The sequence below is a fragment of the Nelusetta ayraudi genome, unplaced genomic scaffold (genome assembly GCF_046127955.1).
Source record: "Nelusetta ayraudi isolate G7.1 ecotype Tasmania unplaced genomic scaffold, CSIRO-AGI_Nayr_v1 ptg000003l, whole genome shotgun sequence".
Classification (NCBI taxonomy): Eukaryota; Metazoa; Chordata; class Actinopteri; order Tetraodontiformes; family Monacanthidae; genus Nelusetta; species Nelusetta ayraudi.
In genome coordinates this window covers 627,882-648,095 of record NW_027466053.1, presented here as the reverse complement: position 1 = coordinate 648,095, position 20,214 = coordinate 627,882, and the positions used below count along the sequence as shown (strand labels likewise).

The following is a 20,214-nucleotide window of genomic DNA, read 5'->3' as shown; positions in this document are numbered from 1 at the left end:
CAGACAGCTGCTGGTCTGAGCCAAGTTATTTTTGTTAAACAATTGTTGTTGAGAAATTTTTTTGCCACCGGAATCATCATCATTATATGGCCAGCAACACAAAGCAGCCAATTTGGGGAAAGGATATAGGAAGGGTGTTCACGGAATCCCAAAATCTGTCCTGAAGCATTACTGGCAGCAAAATGGATCGTTTTAAATTTGGTTAACCGAGTCTGGTTAACAGAGTTTTCACAGTAAACTCCACTGTCAAATTAAATGTAATAGTACATGTCTAAAGGGAGGGATTACTGGAAATGACCAGAAAGCTGTCTTTAAAAAAAAAAAAAAAAGAAAAAAAAAGCTGTCAAATTGCATTTAAGCCATTATATCCAGGAGGTCAACGTCCTTTCACCACAATGTCGCCACTTTGCCCCGGAATATTCCAGAACCCTCCCATTTGGGTCTCCATAGATATGGATCCAGCCATGCGTAAATCTTCCCCCCCCTGCTGTGCACAGAGCAAAGTCCCCCTCATCTCTCAATTCTCCCTGCGGCTTTATTCCCTCGGCCTCCCGTCCTATTGGGATGGTTAGAGCCGTTAACTGCAATGCTCAGCCGCAGCTGAACGGAGAGAACAGGGACATCAAGGCAGGAATGGGAAAATGGGAAAGTAAATGGCAAAGTGGTTCTAACCAAGTTGTTTATAGAAAAGGAACATGTTGCCCACTATTGCGTGGAGGCTACATTGATTCATTTGACTTCATTCGCTCTGGGAGGTCCCGGTGGGAAAAGATGAAAAACTCCGATATGAATCTTCCAGCTTTTCCTCAGGTGATCAGGGGAACGTAAAGGAGGGGCAGGAGACTTCCTGCGGTGGGAATGGGACATATGGTGCTCCCTGCTGAGCCCATTGGCACTGTGGCCCATGCATGTTGATGGACGGATTGATGGATGAGTTGCCTTTTATCTTTGAAGACGTTTTCACCTCCTCCTCGGAAAAATGCTGATGGATCCTGTTGTGGTGGCTGACGTACAGTAATGCAGGCGGTGAACGTGCACTGGCTGCACGGCGGTGGAGTGGGCAAAGCTGCCTCAGCCGTCAGCCCTGGAATTTAATCTCACGTACCATTAGTGGCCCCGGGCCGAAGCGCCCACTCTGTGTCTTGTCACGGTTCACAATGTCAGATTCAGGCACTTAGTAGCAGATTACATTAATCTGGTATTAGCCTTGGAGGGGCTCTCCCACTCAGTGGAATAACAAGTGTGGCCATACATCCGCCTCATTCCTCTCCCCTTAAACAAATGTTGCGGAGACTCTCTTATCCCTCAACCCTCCTCCCTCCCCCGATCGTGTGTGCACGCCTCCTATCACTATCATACGTGCCGCGAATGTCTTGTCATTTACTCTGAGGTATGTCTTGTTGACGTTGCCATTGTTTTTTTTTGGATGGTGATCACGGCTGCATTTTTCCCCCTTCAGTCCATCACGCTCCGATATGACGCATGCCTTCTTGCTAAACACAAACACTTAAGATTCCGTCTTGCCAAAAGACGAGTGATCCTCCTCAAGTCCAAGCTCCCTTTTATCCTATCAGAAATTGTGGCTCCTTTGGTGTGCCAGCCAAAAGCCGCCTCCACCTGGACATTGTCACGCTGCTATGATGCATGACTGCCTCTTAATGGGGGTTTTCAAAAATCTCTTCGCGTGATTTATACTGCGAGGGCGCGTTCGCCCGACGGGAGCCGTGAAGAGAGAAGTGCCCCGCCGCTCCAGGTGGAACCGGCCTTCTCCGTCTCACTTCTTGCCCCTTTCTTTCTGAACAGGAGATAGGCAGTTCGCATACTTCTGTAAATAGTCCTTCTGGGAAGACTTTAGTTGAGCTCAGAAACCAGCAAATGAACCCACATAACCATGCCTCTCTTTAAATGTTAGCTGTGATCTGCTTAATGCCTCTCTGTTCAGCTATCAGGTTTTCTCTTTATGACCAGGAGAAATTACATTGTCCTGGCTGTAAAAAAAAAAAAAAAATCAAGATGTGTTTGTTTAGGAAAATCTTTTTTTTTTTTTCTTTTTCTTTTGAGACATTAGCTTGTGACTGTTTTTCATCAACCTCTCTAGAAAACAAACCCAGAAATGCAGATTGTGGTTGCAGATCTGAGAGGAAGGACTTGATTCCCCACTGAAACTGGGGATGATACCATTTCGGTGTGACAGATGAATGTGGAGTTCCCGGCGTGTTGCTGAAAAATGTAGACAAGGAGTCTCGTGCAGAAGGGGTCCTATCTACACTTGAATTTTTTTAATCCTTCCTGGGTAACATGAGATCATTTGGGGCACTCGTATCTCTCTGCAGGGTGCAGGGAAGTCGAATGAAAAAAAAACCATGGTGTCTTTCTCAAGCTGCCTTCGCCGTGATGCAGACAAATGTCTGGCATGTGTGTATGTGTGCGTGACTTTGATGGATCTTCGGTGCGTTTGTGCTGTGCTGAGACTGGCCCTGTGTGGTACAGCAACCCCGGAGTGTATTTAGCCCATTTATTCAGAGCTATTCACTGTGTCAGGGATGCCATGCGGTCCGATGACAATAAAGATTAATAATAAGAGCCCCGTCTGCGATCAAATCTGCGTTTTTTTTCCATGCCATGAGTTATTGGGCAACAGTGCATGCCTTACATTAACCATTAGTTTTCAGTCAGTACATGAAATAATGAGAGAAAAGACCCGCGGCCGTGCCAACAGGACTGCCAAGATGATATTAAATCCTTGTCAGTCAGTGCTAAACTTGAATGGGAGATTTTGCAAACCATGAGGAATAAAAAAATTAAATTAAATTAAATTGAACGTGCCAATAATTTGACATTTTTGTTGGCCGGTGCCCATCGTGGATTTGTTCCAGATGAGCGAACTAGTTTGTCTCCGAGTTCAAAACGGGTCATTCAGTTGTCGGCGGTGCCAAAACAGAGATCAAATCAGTTTTAATGACACTTCAGAGAGAAAGCAGAACTCATCCAAAAAGCACACCTATAACAACAATCACTGGCAGTTTGGCATGCCACTATATATATATATATAAGGAATATACTGCATTTGTAAACTAAGTAAGTTATTCACACGTTCCCTTTCTTTTTCAAAACCAGCACCAGCTCCAGGCTTTTTTTTGCAGGCTGTGCCACCTGTCAGCAGGCAGGTCGCACTTCACACCCGGCCCGGCATAGCTGAGTCAGTGCTGAGGCGCAACTATTTGTCATGACAAGCCTCATATGCAAGATGTTTACGATCAAAGATCCCCTTGCAGTGAGAGTTGTAATTGTACCCTGTGGAGTTCAGCGACCTTTACGTCTAATTGTTTGAATTCCGTCATTTCATCAGAACCTCAAGCAAAAGAAAAAACTTTCACGTGCGCACACGCTAATAAAAACAAAGTGGTCATGTGCTGGCTTGTTTAATGGTTGTTCTGCAGGTAGGTTCTGAGCCAGCATGTGTGTGTGTGTGTGTGTGGATGTGGGTCAGAGATAATGGCGTACACTTCCCGGCACAGCCAAGAAATGAGCGTTTGAAGATATGAAGAAGTAGAACACTCGCGCTCAGAGTTCTTTGTTTTCTCGTAAGTCGGACCTCCTGAGCTGACGTGTTTTCGTAGCCTGGTTTGGTTTCTGACTGTGTGCGAAGCCATTTGAAGCAATGCCGTGTAGCTTTAGAAAATGATATTTTATAGATGATTTTTCGGGGTTTATTTACTTGCAACAGGAAGAATGATTCCGGCCGTCCTTGCAGCCCAACTTCACTTTACGGCACTTCACACGACTCCCACTGTAAGAAGCTCCCTCGCGTCTATGCTCACAATGGCAAACCAAGGGAGGAACTATCAGAGTGGGCCAGGAAGTGAAGAGTAGCAGGCAAACAGCGTTGTATAGTCTTATGCCAGACCAGCTGGGGGCGCTGTGACAATGGCAGGGGTGGCATTCTCCCTGTTACAAGCCACTAAATTGTAAAAAGAAATAAATAAACTATTATTTAAATGCATATAAAAACTACATAGTGTTGTTTCTGCTTGCTCCCAAATGCTACTTATTGGCTCTCTAACAATATTTCCTGTATGGTATGAAAACCATGTGTGGCATTCATGTTTTAACTGGTAGAGGAAGCCCCCCCCCCCCCCCCCCCAGATTCAAGACCAGACCCACCAGGCTTTCACATGGTGAACATTTCTGAACAAATGTAATTCTGAGTATCAAAAGTTTAACGTTTTAATGTATTGTTGAAGTCTAACTAATTGCTTCGCAGAGTTTGGGTAGCAGTGATTTCAGGGCCAGTTGTCTCAGACTGCCTGTCAGCTTTGTTTTTGGATTTTGTCCTTCCTCTCCCGACTGACATGTGCCAGAGGTCGTCCTCTTTCTCACCGTGAGGACAGGAGGAAACACATTTTTTTCCTGGCAGAAAAATAGCATTGGAGCGAAACCACAACATTCAGTCCCGCAAATGCTCATTCCAGGTGTTTTCGACAGTAAGGCAGAAAGTGTGAGATCGGAGAGATTTTTTTTTTTTCCTTTCTTTCTCCAGGTTTTCCATTATGTAGCGTGTGGAAGTGAGACGGCGTGCTAATCTCAGATGTGGGCGCTTCCACATCGGCCAGCTTCCTATTCCTAGAGCCGAATCTGGAATAGATGCTGCCTCCACAGACTGTGTTACAGAGTTTGGACGGGTGTATTTTTCCCACGTGTCAGGTTGTTAAGAATAAGAGCCAGCCCTACGGCAGAATCAAAGGAGGCGGCCAAGCGCAGCGAGGCTGGATTGTGGGCTAATAGAGTCGCTGAGGTCATTCTTTCCATCCTTACCTTTAAAGTAAGCAGTTTGTTTTTTTAAATGTGTGGCATAAATGGAAGTACATTAAAATGAAACGCAGTGATTTTAAAAACCATAAAGTTCCAATTGGGAAAATGTACCTGGATTTGTGGGGCCCTTTTTACGTTTAAAGCAGCAAAAAAAAAAACCCCTCATATAAGAAAAAGTGCAGCGCGTGGCCCCGCTGCTTGAAGCATCTGGTGCTGCATGTAAATACACACGGACGCTTTTAACTGCAGTATGAAAGATCGGCTGCCAAGCAACATGCGCGGGGAAAGGCCGCGACCTCAGCTCTCTCCGGGTTTATAAGCAGAAATTATTGGAGGAGGAGAGGCAGGGCCAGGAATAACGCTGGCGAAGACCACCACCTCTGTGACGGCAGTTCAAGTGCAACCAGCGCTGAGCGGACCCACCCACCCTGAATGTCGAGCAATTCATATCCATGTCACCGCTTTTGTCTTCTCCCCTGCTGAATGTGAGCGCATGCCTTCGCTGGCCGCTCCGCTCCGCTACCTATCGGTGTCAGTGGGGGTCTCAGCAGGAGAAAGAAGGCAGTGGGACAGAGGGAAAGAAAAAAAAGCGAGGGTCAACTCAACCCACCTGGTAGCTCAGGAATGAGTCATTAGAGCGGCGGGCCGTAATGAAAAGATTTGTCTGTCCTCATGTTGGCCTCGCTGGCCGAGCGTCTCCGTCCTCAGCTGGAATTCTGCAGATTCCTGCCTCACTTCCTCTGTTCCTCCTTTGACAGCAGCGCAGCCTGGATCTTGACAAGCTGGTTCGCGTGCGCTTCTTATTAAAGACGAGGTCGTCGGCAGGTAATCAAGCCCTCAAAGTCCAGAGCGTTTGGAAAAGAGACACCGGGAGTCTCTGTGTAAACACGTCAACAAACACAACAATCCAATTTCCCGTCTTTGAGTGGTGAGTGGAGTCTTGAGCCCCGCCGCTCAGGTTGTGTGTTCATTGGGATGAGCCGTGGCGTGGCCCCCGGGATGGCGTGGCCCCCGGGATGGCGTGGCCCCCGGGATGGCGTGTCTCCCTGCCGAGATCGAGTGTCGTGCTCTGGGAACGTGAGCTCACCCGCTGCGCTGCCGTGCACTTTTCTTGGACGGCGTGCGTGAAAAAGCAGGTCCAGGTCCCACATCCTGCGAAGGAAATCAAATCGGAACGAATTAGTGCTGGTTTATTTGCGTGCTTAACCCCCGAAACGCTGATAGCAGGCGGCGCATCGCTCCTTAACGAGCACTGGGAGAACAGGGAGTTCTCCCGGTGCTCGTTAAAGAGCACCGTCCTGGAAATTAATGACACCAAAACACACTGTGGAAGTCTGACAACTTCTTCTAGGAGTTCCTTTCTTGTCCCGTGCTGCTGCTGCTGCTGCTGCTGCCGCCGCCGCCGCCGCCGCCAGACATTTTTGTACCACGGTAGGGGTCTGCCGAGACCTTCCTGGGAGGCCGGCGTCTCCAAACGACAGGCGCTTGGTTCGTCTGTGTGGCCCCCCAGACTCACTTTCCTCTAATCAAAGCCATCACCTCCACATGTCTCCCATCACAGGAGGCCTGCAAAGCACTGGGACCCAACTGCCGGCAACAGGAACAAATTAATTAAGTGTCTATATGCCGCCGTTCACTTTGCAAACTGCACATTGAGGTCTGCAGACGGCGTAAAAAAAAAGCAAAAAATAAACTCACGTGCGCTGCGTGTGCACGCTGCCGGGGGGGAAGAGAGGAGGCCCGTTTGACTGCACCCGAAAGGAATGGAAGGCGATCTAATTCATGACTTCCACCTGAGTGGCCGTCATCTCATTTTATTGACCCATCATTCACGTTGTGTGTGTGTGTTTTCATAAGGGAGCCGGATAAAAAAAGCCGGTCCCAGTGCAGAGCAGCTCCGTGGAGGAAGCAGCCGAGTCCCGAGCCCCTGCGCGCTCACGCACGCTGGGAGGTCCTCAGCCTTAATTACTCGTGTTTTCTCTTCATAAATTTTGCACCGTGAGGAGGTTTTCCCTTACTGAGTGAGAAATTAGTGGAGGGGAAACCATGACGAGGAAGCGGCGCTGATTTTGTTTTGCCGACTGCGGAGGGCCTTCACACCCAGTGTAAACTCACGGGCCTCTTCTTCTTCAATCACTGGGAGGACGGGGGATGAAAGACGGGCCGCCGCGTCCGTCGGCTCCCCTCGCACACGTCTGTGGTCTTCGCTTTGTCCGAGGCCGGCACCAGTCTTACCTCCCGCCCCCCGAGGGGGCTCTTAAAAGCGGACGTGGGCTGCTCTCTGGATGAGTTTGTGCAGCCCAGTTTCCCCATTGTTGAATTTTGCTGCATAAACTGGCTTTTATTTTGGTACGACAACACAGAGGCGGCATTTCCTGTCTTTAAGCTTGTAGTGCGTTGGCTGTTTCGTCAGGACCCCCTAGGTGTTGTCATCTCATCTGTCTAGGTGGTTCTTTTGTCTAGAATTCGCATGAGGGTCGCCAGGACATCAGCACAATCGCCAGTGTGACGGTGAGTCTCGTCCAACATGGAGCCTCAGAGAGCAAATGGAGAAATAAGCTCCAGTGTGTGTGGGGTCCGCAGGGATCTTTGTGGATTTCCTGACTGTTGGATGTGGTTTCTATGCTGCATGAAGCTCGCTGCAGTAGTCGTCCTTCTTCTTCTAAAACAGCATAAGGAGGAAAGGAGTGTACACGGCTGAGAGGATGAGATTAATGATGAAGTCACGCCTGTTTACCGTGAAATAAAGTTTGGACAAATGTTGGTTCCGTCAGGAGAGACGGGCTGGTTCCCGGTCAAAGGCCCAGTGTGTGGTACGTGGCCTGATTGATGATTTTTATGTTGGTAAAAGCTTAAATATAGCGCACACTTCATAGTTAAGACGACTGCTTGAGTCTTCAAATAAACCGACGGAGAAGAAGGTGGGCCGAGGTATCCAGGTTTGGCTGTGCAGGCCACCGTAGCTCACTGACAAGGTTGCGAGAGGGAAAGACGCTGAAATCTAAAGTGTAAACCCCCCCCGTCCTGTCTAGCTATAATGACCAGCAGAAATGGCTCTGAATGTCTTTATGACATGGCTGACAGATTTATTCTCAAAGGTAGTTTATGAATCACACAGGTTGGTTCAGGAACTGCCTCTTGAGTGCTTTTATAATGGAATGGCGTTCTTGGACTCTGAGTGAACAGATTGAGTGCGACCTGTGACCTGCTGCACAGCAGCCTCAGACAGGTGTGTGTCTGCTGTCACATCTCAAGGCCGTGTACTGTCTGAAGTTTCCCCTGTCAACCTCCAGCTTCAGGTTGTCCAGCAGCCACATTTCAGATGATTCGAGAAATTCCACCACTTTTTTTTATGATGGTCATAATTGCAAGACCATTACATCCCTGTGGCCATTCCAGCTGAGAAAATGTGACTTTTGGATTGGAATAACAGAAGAGAAAACAGCTGCTCCCTCCTGTCCATCAGTAAGGGATGTTAACCCTCTCTGGGCTCACTGGAACTCGGCTTATTCACTTTCTCTCTCTCTGAGATTTTCTCTGAAGAAGTGCCGTCAAACACCTCCTTCACATCTTGTTTCTCAACCAGAGCTAGAAAAACTGGGTGCGCTGCGGCCTCATATGAACTGGCTTTCAATTACAGAGCAAAACTTTTTAGTGACTTATTGGAAATCTCAATATCACCCAACTCCAAAATGAATGTATTGCCACTGGCTATTGATGCTGTGATTAATACTGTCCACTGCAACCCTGCAATTTGTTAATTTTGTTTTTGATGGATGGTCTTGAGACCCGTTTCTCTGCTATTTCCTTCAAAACATGTCCAAGATGCATGCAACACTGTGTCTTGTAACTCTTTGATGCTGTCTTGTTCAAAATTGCCTTTTTTTTAGAATTAGGCAGCGTGTTTTCTATTCCGCTCTCCATCATCTTATGTTAGTAGTTTCACAGTAAACAGAAACACACATCTTGTAATCTTTGCAAATCTGCTCCATCTGCGCCGTCGCTGCTTGAAACTCAACACCGACAGACGTCAAAGAAATAACAGTCATTAAAGAAAGTAAGATAATTACGATGAATTGTAAATGTGACAGAAAACGAGCTCTGCTCTGGTTTTCTACACAAGGTGAGGTCATCAGCCAGGCAGGTGCTCTGTATCGCATTAATGTTGCACTCCTTCCCGGGAAGTAGCTGCTTTTTGAGGGCCAACATCCAGTTAGAACTTCAAGTCACATCTCACGTGTTTCTCCCACACTGCGGGTTATCCATCACATCTTGCTTTTGTTTCGTAGCTCCAGGTTTGCGTCGGTCCAATAGAAAGCCCATGACAAATGGGGAAAGATATTGAATGTGAGGTTTCAGGTGGTTCCAGGGTTTCAGGTGAACTCCAGCGTCGGGGCTTCCAGTGAACTTCCTTTGACCAGCCGAGCGCTTGGCTTCTTTTTTCCTAAATAGGGAAATGCAGCGAGTCCATACTATTTTGGCACATATCTCTGCCAAACGGTATGGAACTAATCCCCGCTGAGCTATTTCTCATTAGAGATGGGCCTCTTGGAGGTGCATCGGGGTGTGTGGACGGCGGACGGGAGCCGTGCGGGAAGCGGATGCTCCCGCAGATGGGCTTCATTTGGAGTCAGGCAGGAGGAACTTTCTGACAGGTTTACAGTGGGCAGAGCCGGGGAGCCAGCCGGGGAAGGATGTTTTGTGAGGAGCGGTGGGCCTCTTGGTTGATTCTTTTTTTTCTCCCCTGCCAAGCCGCGGCCGGCTGATGAATACAGTCACACACGGAGAACCTGCTGTTGGGATTCACCGAGTCCCGTTGGCAGCTCAGGTTCACGTTACAGATATTTTCTGTGCCGTGCTGCTGCTCAGCGCTCAGCGGCGACGAGTGTAATCGACGCGTTGACTGATTAACCCACTGTGTCTGGTTCTGGTCTGGGCCTGACCAGGGGGAACGCTTGTTTGAAATCTTTCGCTTGCAGGAAAGTTGAGAGGTTGGTTTGCGATGTTTGGCGAAGACGAGATGAGCTCCTCTCCCTCTTTGTCTCTGCGCTCCACTGATCACAACGCTTGTCTGTTTGGAGATCACTAATCCAAACTCTGAGTCAACCACAGGGTGGCACCACCTTGACCTGCAGGGGAGGCTGTTAAAAAGCTGTGACCGCATACCTGAGCACTTTGCTCTGTCAATGCGTGAAGTATTTCAAGGTCATAGGTCACAACAGCAAAGGATGAGCTCGCCATCACGTGTATCGTACGCAAACTAATGGACCGTAGCTACGGCTAAATGCGCTCCAGTGAGAAAGCGGAGGGGGGAAAAAAGTGGAATCAGATGTTTTTTTTTTAAAAGATATCAGCAAGAACGTGTCAGGAGTTTCAGAACGATGTCGACTTGGCAACAACAACTGTCTAGCAACTGCAGCCGCCTCAGGCCAGAACCGAAAAGACCCGGTCACACTTCCTTCCTGTTATTTATAAAGTCACAAATCACCAACATCGCGCTGTTTCCCCTCTTTTTAATACTGCTGGAGCCCAGGCGAGATTTATTCCTCGCTGCCGCTGCCGCTGCCAGCGACTGACTGGGACTCTTCCGTAAAAAGGCCGACACTTTATCCAAATGTCCTCGTGCGTTTTTGGGCCTTGTACGGCTCGGAACGTGCAGAGCGTCGCTCATACCAAATACCGCTTGAGTCATACATTCGAAACAAGGCATTTGTGGAGATAAGGGGGCCGCGGCGGAGCTGGATTCGGCGGTGTTTGATTTCAATCGGCCACCTCGTCACATGGCAGCCTTTCAACCCTATTTGGCCTGGTCCCAGGCGGTCTCCTCGCTGTCTTGTCTCTCTCAATCAAGGTGGATTACAGCGGCGAGATGAGGTTACACTCCCAGGATGATGCACCGGCATCTGATCCACATTTTTCACTGCTATTTACGATTGTTCATACTGATTGAAGAGATGTATTAGTGTTTAATTTTTTTTTTTTTTTTCTCATTGACTCACTCAGTATGAGTAAAAACCAAACCAAAACAATGGCTGGTTACCTCAGAATCATAGATTTTAACACGTTTCCATGTGTTTAGGGGTGTAACTTACACCAGACTAGGTTCAATTTTCCTCCACTCGGGTCTGTTATTTAAACGCGCTCATGTTTTATTAGAAATAACCTGCTTCCTGTTACTGCGTCACTGCAACACCAGGAATAGATGCACAATGCAGGGTCTTTGAAGATGTTGTCTTTCAAACGGTGCTGAGAATCTGCGCGTGAGGAGACCAAATGTCAGTAGTGCTGCACCGTGAGTGCGCGGTGTGCTGCGTTGTTGCTGCATCTGCAGCGGGGACGCGCACGGTGCTTCTGCTGAGTCAGAGACGTGCTGCTCCCGGGGAGGGCGCTCAATGCTGCCACCTCCTGGCCGCCAGCGCTGCAGGGTGCTGAGGGTTTGCTGTAGGGCCGATGCGGGAAGTCGGCGGCTGCTGTATCGCAGGCATCTGTATTCCGTCACATCTCCCCCCCGCGTGACTTTGTTGTGTTTCCGTTCCTGATTAATGGCCGTGTAGTTTCTGTAGCATTGTGGCGGCGATGGTGGAAGAATCTGCCTCCGCCGGGTTTTCATGGTGAGCTTCAGATTCGACTCTGTCAGCAGGAAACGTGCACAGCTCACTAACTCTCCTCAGATGTGCTCTGATTGGTTCCTACTGTTCCTTTGCCTCAGTAGCCCTCTTGCAGGATTCCTTTTTTTTTTTTTTTTTTGTTGGCTTCACGCTGAGATGCCTGGGATAACGCTGTCTGATGACATGTGCATGAAAGAGACGTCGGAAATTCGACTAAAGTTATGAAGCGTCTTCAGTCTCACTTTGCTCTCTTTGTGAACGTCAACAATATTCAATGATGCCACACGTCTCACAGTCTTTTTCCGCTTTCTCTCTCTCTTTCTTTTTTCCTCTCCAAACAGAAAAACTCTACAACTCGACCGGACGGGAGCTTCGCAGAGCCTTATTTTCCCTCAAGCAGATTTTTCAGGTAATCTTCCTTTTAATGTTTTTCCAAATCCATGAGGAATGTGCACACGAGACCCAGTGATTTCAACAACACTTTTTGTTTTCTTTGTAATGGTTTGGCTGCAGGATTTATGCATTTGTGTGCATGTGCGCACTCGCAATACCAAAGCTGTGCACATGTGCACGCACACCATACACACACACACACACACACACACACACACACACACACACACACACACACACACACAGACACACACTTGGATGCAGCATTGTTTTTTTTGACTGTTTTCTGGAAGCAAGGAGTTCTGCAGAGGAGACTCTGCCTTCGTGGCAGCTGCAGCGCACTCAGGTCCAGTCATACATCACACACTGGGGCTGGGCTGGCCTGGTGGGCAGCTGGCCATCGAAGGGGAGGGAAAAGCCGCAGTCAGATGGAAAAGAGCAGCAGACAGTGACAAGAGCCCAGAATAGATTTAGAATTGCTCTCCAGGCTGCCTGATGGAGTTTTAATCGTAGAAATTTCTTCTTCTTTTTTTTTTTTTTTAAATGGTCCGATCCTTCCCAGCCTGTCAACATGGCAGTGCGGCGATGTGTGTCACATGGCCCGTAACATGACAGGACTCGTCATCAGGTGTCACTAATGCAGGTGCATTGCAAATGAAGTAGGCAGGCCAAGATGCAGAAACATCCTGTAGGGGACCTTTTGCCACATCCTGCTCATTATTTCTCTTTTATTAAAACCAGTGTTGCATTCTTGCAGATCTGTTTTTTAAAACCTTCCATCTGACTCCTTTCTGAAACTTGGACCAATTAGCTTCCATTGAAGAGAGCCAGGAAGGAAGTTACAGCTTCTGTTAGTTCGGGACAGAAACACAGTCCTGCAGCAAGTCTTTGCTCTGGCTGCCTCTGGCGAGAGTTTAGTTGACCTCTGCGGTTCATCTGCATGACTTACTTGACTAATGTCACCTTTTGCAGCAAAAAGAGGCTTCTCACTGGTCGCCTGCTAAACCAGCCGCCCTCTCAGTTTTTTTTTGTCGGCCTCCACGTGTGAACTCTTTTCTCCGTCCCGGGTTGGACATGTGGTGAGTCAGGTTATCAGCAGCGCTCCAGTGAAAGGAACAGAAATGTGCGTTTCCTTTTTATCACTGAGCACAGACACAACATCCCCAGACTGAGTGGTCCGTCTAACTCTGAGGACATGTAATGGAACGCTAAAGTAAATCCATCATTTTTATGTTTATTATTCCAAAGTGTGGGGGGGGGGGAAATAATAAAACCACGCGGCCTCCGGCTCAGTGTGTCGTTTCTTTTTCCTCTTGACCTCATTTCAGGACGACAAGGACCTGGTGCACGAGTTTGTGGTCGCCGAGGGACTGACGTGCCTGATAAAAGTGGGAGCTGAGGCCGACCAGAACTACCAGAACTACATCCTCAGGGGTACGTCCGCCTATAAACTCCCGCCGCGCTTTCTCACACCTCAATTTACGGCGGCCACGGCAAAACCGGTGGGGGGGGGCATCCATCAGCGCTGTCACACGCTCCCGCCCATAAAGCCATCCGGGACCACATGTGTTTACACACTCACCATGTAAATTGATGATTCTGCCCGACCCAACCTCTCGCACTTTGCGCAGTGGCGGCGTGTAAACAGGGTGAAATGTGTGCCACAGACGCCGCGGAAACTGGGCCAAGTTCAGCAGCTGATGAATTTATCCGTCCCGCGGCGCTCGAAGGTGAATGAAGGTTTCTGTTGGGGGGGTGGAGTGGGGCGGGGCAGGGGGGGGGATACCAGCGGGCCGCTGGGTTCATAACACTGGCTGCAAGGTCACTACCGTTTAACGGCCTGCTGCGAGGGGGCCGGGCCGCTACATCGCTTAAGTGGCCAATAAAAGTCCTAGCAGGATATTGCAGATCGTAAAACTAATTTCCCTTTGTTTGCTTTTTATTCTTTTTTTTCTTACTTCAGCTTTGTCCCCTTCGTTGTTTCTTTCTCTCCCATAAATTTGTTACACCCGGCTTGGTAAACCCGGGTCCGTGCGTCATGTCTTTATTTGTTCACTGATTTTGTGTAGAGTGAGTAAACAAAAGCCTGATTGGACGTTGCTGGAAAGTTTCATGCGACACACTCTTCTCCAAGTCCACGTGCCTTCAGTGTGTTTTTCTTTTTGTTGGGTTTGGGTTTGGTTTCATAATGTTGGTTAATATAACCAGATTTTCCCTCTGCTTTAATTGTCCTGTTTTATCACCATTCCTCATCTTTATTTATCAGTCCAGATTCCAGCGGAGCAGCCCTTAAGATTTACTGTCCAAAGAAAAACAGAGGCCTGGAGAAAACAGCATACTTAGCCCGCTGTTTACAGCCTCATATGCTCTGTTTTAACTACCTGTTAAAATTGATGCTTTGTTGGAACTTGCGCACATTTGGAAGGGGACGAAAACAGAGTGCGGAAGCAACACCTGGCCAGGGAGTGTTGTCACCAAGCTTTGAGAGGTGGGAAGGAGGCGTCAGAGCCCCTTGTGACACCACGTGGGGCTCAATTCCAGAACAGCGTGTTTCAGCACAAACTTTCTGAAAAGTGGAGCAACGCGCAAGAGTTCACTGGCAGGCTGGAGACACATATTTTTGTTCAAAAACATTGGCAGAGTGAATTTTCCATAATATGGGCCCTTTAATGTTTATTTGATTTGATGAGGCATGTTTCTAAATGAAACATCGATGCTCCCTCTGAACCCGGCCTGCTCTCTGACTCAGACGGATGAATCATGTGGTCAAAACATGGCAGAGGATGACAGCTGGCTTCTCGACATGTCAGAGTCCACCACATGTGAGAGATCTCAGTGTCTCTGCTCTGGGAACGATGGGACCAGTTCTCAAATACTTTCACGCCTTCTGCCATTCACTGGGGTTTTTTTCCTATATGGTTCACAAAAACATTGATTCATTGCCATAAGAAGAACTTCCACGCTGTGTCAAGGCCCATATAAACCGGTTTCTTCTCACTGGCTGAGGAAGCATGGATCTTCATCCTCCCTTTGCACAAAAGTCACAAAAAAACATTGTCATTGCAGTGTCATAAATGGACAAGCACTTGTCCGACTGTAAATGACCTTTCATGCAAGGTTTTCAGCACATGCACCGGCATCACTTCCAATGTGGGCTCTTGCTTTACAAATGTTTTGTCTCCTGCCTATCAGCGAATCCCCAGAAATAAGAAAGATTTCCTTTGCTTGCTTGAATTTTCACAAGATGTGGGCTAAAACTCCCAATTCTGGGAATAATTGTCAACGGCAGTTCTTTCATCTTGCAAAAAATCTTCGCATTTTTGTACCACCTTGTGGAAAGCCTGGTGGTATCTGCGGCCAGTTAGCGCTCCCGCAGTCTTGTTGGGGGTCTGTGGGTCTGCCTGGCTGGGTCGGGCCCCCTGCGCGGGCCCCCCACACCCGGCTCAGTCGGACTTGGCTCCTGGGAGACTCGTGTTTTTAACGCAGGGAAAAAGCATGTCTGCCTTTATCACCACATCAGTGGGGAAGTGTGTGAGGTAACCCTTTGAGTCGGTGCACATGCCATCTGCTGCTCCAGGTTCACCTCCACTGCACCGCTTCGAACACACTAAGATTTATTGATTTCAAAAAAAGAAAAAGACTTTGCATGTTAATTGTTTTAGGCGACAAATGCAGAGATTTTGTTTCGTTCAGCAGCTTTCCCAAACACTTTATGCTGAGTAAAGGTTTCACATTGTGTGTTTCAGCAGTCAAGAATGTCTTTTTCTCAAACACCTTAACACGGAGGCTCTTAATCCTCTTTTCTTTATAAAAAAAAATATTTTTGAAGCTCCTGCCAACATCAAGAATTATATTGAAACCTAGTCTCAACAGTTTATCAACAATGAGCCCTGTTGTCTTTTCAGTGCTCCGAGCAGCTCCGAGGATCGCTGTGTTGGTCCGCGCTCTTGTCCAGGACATTAAATACAAACCAATTATGCTCAACTTGAAGCAATTATTTCCCACTTTGAAAACTTCTCTGTTGACATTCCTCACCCCGAGCTGTGTTTTCAGCAACACCTTCCTGTGTTTGCACTTCTTGCCGTTCCGTTTTCTCTCGCCGCACTCGTCACGTTTGTATCTCGCCGAATCCAAATTGGAAGTGAAGCGAGACTTTTTTTGCACCGAGGATCAAAACAAGAGGGTCTCTGAGGCACATTGGGAAAAACACATTCCTAAACAGAGCATGGATTTGTTTCATATCTGGAAAGACATATTTCATCACATGCTGTATGTATATACATCCCTTACAAGCTGTAGCTTGTATTTTGCCGATTTATAGCTTCTGCAGAAATGGGAGTTGTTTGAGTCATGCCAATATTTCAAATTTTTTTTTTTTTTATCTCAGCCTTTATTCCTGCATCTTGCTTTGCTGCTAACGTCTCTCCTTCACTCTTTTGCTACCATTTTAGGATCTAGTGTTTGTAATAAATAACACAACATTAATGACTCCATCAGTCAAAGCGCTTTGACTTCCTGGGGCAGGGGTGGGGGGGTGCTCGGAGGGCTTCACTGGGAAAAGAGGGATATGCTCTAGTCGAGTGTTTCATTGCCTCTTAAACTGTCTCCGATGCGGATGACTGCTCCCAGAACGGGGCTCAGTGCAGCATTTTGTGGCTCACGCAGGACTTTCTTTAGTGGGTATCTGTCTTTTTTTGAAAGGGCTACAAGTGCACCTGAAAGACGAGACCCTTTTGTTGCAACCGTGCCCCGGTCCTTAATGGGGCCTCTCGTTGTCGTCATTGCTTCCAGTACGGCAGAACGTGAGGAGCTCAACTGCAGAAAGGAGCTGCAGCCTGACCCTCAACTCTTAGTCGACTTAGGACAAGATTCCAGTTCCAGATCGGTTGATTGGATTTGTGGGATTCACACAACGATTGGCAACCAAGAAGTGAAAATGTTCGACAACAGCTGCTGTATCACTGCGGTCTCGTCCTACTGATTGCACTGGGATAGCCATCGCAGTATGATTCTGGATGATAAGTATTTTGGGGAAACCATGGTTTCATCTTCAAATCGAGATGTGTTTTGAATCTGTGATTTTAACACCATGTTTTTAGCCACAATCTCCAATGCAGCCTCCGAGACAGGATCCATGTTTCTGCTCGCACCTTCTGAGTATGAATGATAATTAGCAGGTCACCAGGAGAAGAACAACCAGATGAAATTCCAGTTGTGGTTGAACCATCCCTTCAGCTGTTCTAGATATACATTAGGTTTGTTTAAACATGTAGGTTCTCTTTGACTTGATGTCGTTAAAACTGAGCCGGGTTCTGGCTGCATTCTTCTTCTGCTCGTTGAACAGTTCAGCCTGAGCGTTAAGTGAAATGCCAGACGTGGTCGCAGTGGCGTTGGGAGCGCTGGTGGGATACAGAGCGGAGTGTGTGTGTGTTGTCTGGCTGCGTTACCGATTCATCTGCTCTCGCTGAGGGAGGCCCTTCACCGCCCGTCATCTGGACAAGCATTTCTTTTCTGTCTGGGTCTGGTTAAGAGGCTTTCGCGCAAGTTTATTATAGGTGCAATCGCTTCCTTGTTGGCACCGTCGCGCGGGAGCGATGCGTAGGGGGAAGTCAGGGAAAATTCGCTGTGAAATCCTCCGGCATTAAAAAGGAATCTGAATGGAAAAACACGGGAACCGCTGACACATGTGCGTGGAGCAGGAGGGAAACCTGCAGGAACGCCCCACCCCACCCCACCCCACCCCACCTCCATCCTCCCCGGTACCAGCAGAGGCTCCAATTCCTGATCTGCAGCGAGATCGAACAGGAACACGTGCATGTTTTCAAACTCCAGTGACTCCAGCGGCAGAACCGTGCCAAACAAAACCTTTCCATCCATCTAGGGATCACTGACGCTCCCTCGCAAACAAGTTCAGTCAATGCTATTTTTTTTTTTTTACATGCATGTTTTAAGAAAAACATCATTTCACGAGACCACATCATTGTGAAAAACAATATCTTGACCAGCCTGAAACAGAAATGATTTCATTTGATGGTAGGAAATTTGGGGAAGGAGAGTCGCACATGTTTCTGGTCTCCTGCTGCTCTATGCCTCACTGGCAACACTCTGCTGTCGGCAATCCAGCGACCCCCCCCCCACCCTTCAACCACCACCCCCTCCTCTTTATTAAATTAAATTCCCAGCTTTCAAAGTGACTGACATATCCAGCGCTGCTTTGTATACACTCGGCTCTCGTTAGGAAGAAAGAAGAAAAGAGCCACCGTCTATATCATGTCAACATCCTTTTACAGCAGGTAAAAGAAAAGAAAAAGAGAAATTCCTCTGACGGGACAGAAAAACACGAGCTGTTGTCATGTGTTTGGTTAAGCTCAGAGCACTGGTTCCTACCGGATACGTCCCGCCCTCCGCTCCCCCCGTGTCCTACCCCTAAAGACCCCTTCAGATACCCCTCACATGAGCAGCCCCGCTCCCATCTGAACCCGATCCACCCCACCTTCTTGACCTATATTCTGCCTTTTTTCTTCTCCTTCTCCCTCTTCTCATCTGCACAACTTCTACAGCCTCAGCAAAGACGCCACCGCAGCCTCTATTACTGTATCACAATTCAGTGCACGAGCCAATTACACAACAACCTTTTCTGATTTGAGTAATTTCTCTCAGTCTTTTTTTTTTTTCTTTAAAGCTCTGACCTTGCTGTCTGAGATTCAAACATTATAATTTAGAAGAAGGGGAAGGAAAAAAAAGAGTTTTCAGGTTCTCCATAGCGGGTCGGAGCTGGTGAGCTGAACTCCACAGCGTTGGAGTGGGCTTTTTACATCAAATTCCTGCTTCTCTGGCCTGAATTCTGCACATGGCCAGCCAGGACCAGACCGACTTACACCACTATTCTCTCAAGAGCAATAAAAACTTACTGCAGCTCATCTTTCAGTTGGCTTTACAAATGGGCCATTGCCATGCAGTAGCTTTTCTCCCAAAGCCCCTGACGGGCTGGGAAAAGCTCATTTGTTGGGATTTTTCTGTGCTAATGCAGTTTCCTAAACTTTTTACACGGTTTAGTTACACTTCTAATTTATCGGAAATATCCCCTCAGGCCATTGGGATGTGAATAATATTGAAAGAAGCACTCGTTCATAGCCTCGCTTTGCCCTCAAACATCTGCAGAGCCTTCTCAGTGTCTCAAACACACCAGGGTGAAGTTCTCTGTCTTAATTGTGCTTTTGTTGCTGTTGGTTTGTTTTTGTCTCTGCTTGTAATTGGTGACCTTTAAAATGATGTTGAATACTGGCGGACAGTGATGCCAAACTGGTTACAATGTGGGTCTGGCAGTCAGTTCAGTGACTGGAATCGGCTGGCAGAGGCGGCTCGTCTGACTCTAATGGTCTGAGTGATTAGCTGAGTAATGCGTGTAAGGCAACCCCTCGACTGCCAGTTCAAGTACAGTGAGAGCCGCCCAACTGGCCAAGGATTTTTATCACAGACTCTAAAAACAATAATGATAAGAGGTGAGTGCCAATTAAATAAAAACATTAATTTAAAATTAATAAAGAGGGAGGGCCCCCAGAAAGATCTTCAGAAAGGGGCGGTGCTTGTTCCTTAGCGGCGCCAGATTTGCAGCTTGGTTTTTAAGGGCCCCTTGCAGCGCTGACTTCACAGCACAAGCTGCATTTCCAGGACCCCTAGAATTGCGCAAAACCTAAATATGGCAATAAAAAAAACTGGTGATGGAAACAGCTCAACTTGGAAAAACCTCTCGGATACGGCTAAAAGGTTTTGACGCTCTCATGAGGTGGTTTTTCAGACGGAGTCATATAGAGGAATATTGCAAAAGTGTCATGGAAACACTTTGTTCACCTTAACGCGTCAGTGGACGTGACGTACAGGGTCATGGAGGAGGAGAAGGAATATTTTTTACAAGTAATCAAAGAGAAAAAAATAACAACCATTCTTGACCGCAAACAACATGGAAATGCAGATTTATGGCAATGTGGAGTCTGATGGGACGAGATTTGAAGAGAATTGCATCTTATGCAGTTCACACCATTCAATGGAAACACCTGCAAATCACAATTGTATCAACTTTGTCTAAATTTTAGAACTATCAATTTTATTTTTTTTGCGAAAAACTGTAATGGAAAAGCAGCTACAGATGACAAGCAGCCACCGATTGGTTCCTCCAAAACATTTATCTGAAAACATTTATGATGTTACCGATAGATCCAACTGGACGTCTCACTGGAGGCTCAGATATCTTCATCCTGACATTGGTGTGGAGAGACACACATCAAACATGGATGCAGTTTCTTTTTCTCTTTTTAAACAGTAGTTTGATGAATCTTCACCTGAAGCCACTCAGGTGGCCATCAGGAAGGATCATCAGCAGTGTGGACATGACAAACACAGT

General features: G+C 47.5%; 1 protein-coding gene across 5 annotated transcripts in view; it reads left to right on the top strand.

The window, feature by feature from the left end:
* The window catches only part of fhod3b (formin homology 2 domain containing 3b), an 81,454-nt gene that overhangs the window by 36,501 nt on the left and 24,739 nt on the right, over window positions 1-20,214 (top strand). For all 5 annotated transcript variants that reach the window (XM_076027126.1, XM_076027112.1, XM_076027128.1 and 2 more), the window contains exons 4-5: window positions 11,762-11,829; window positions 13,142-13,247. In XM_076027126.1, coding sequence (XP_075883241.1) covers window positions 11,762-11,829; window positions 13,142-13,247 — 174 coding nt within the window. The remainder of the gene's footprint in view (window positions 1-11,761; window positions 11,830-13,141; window positions 13,248-20,214) is intronic.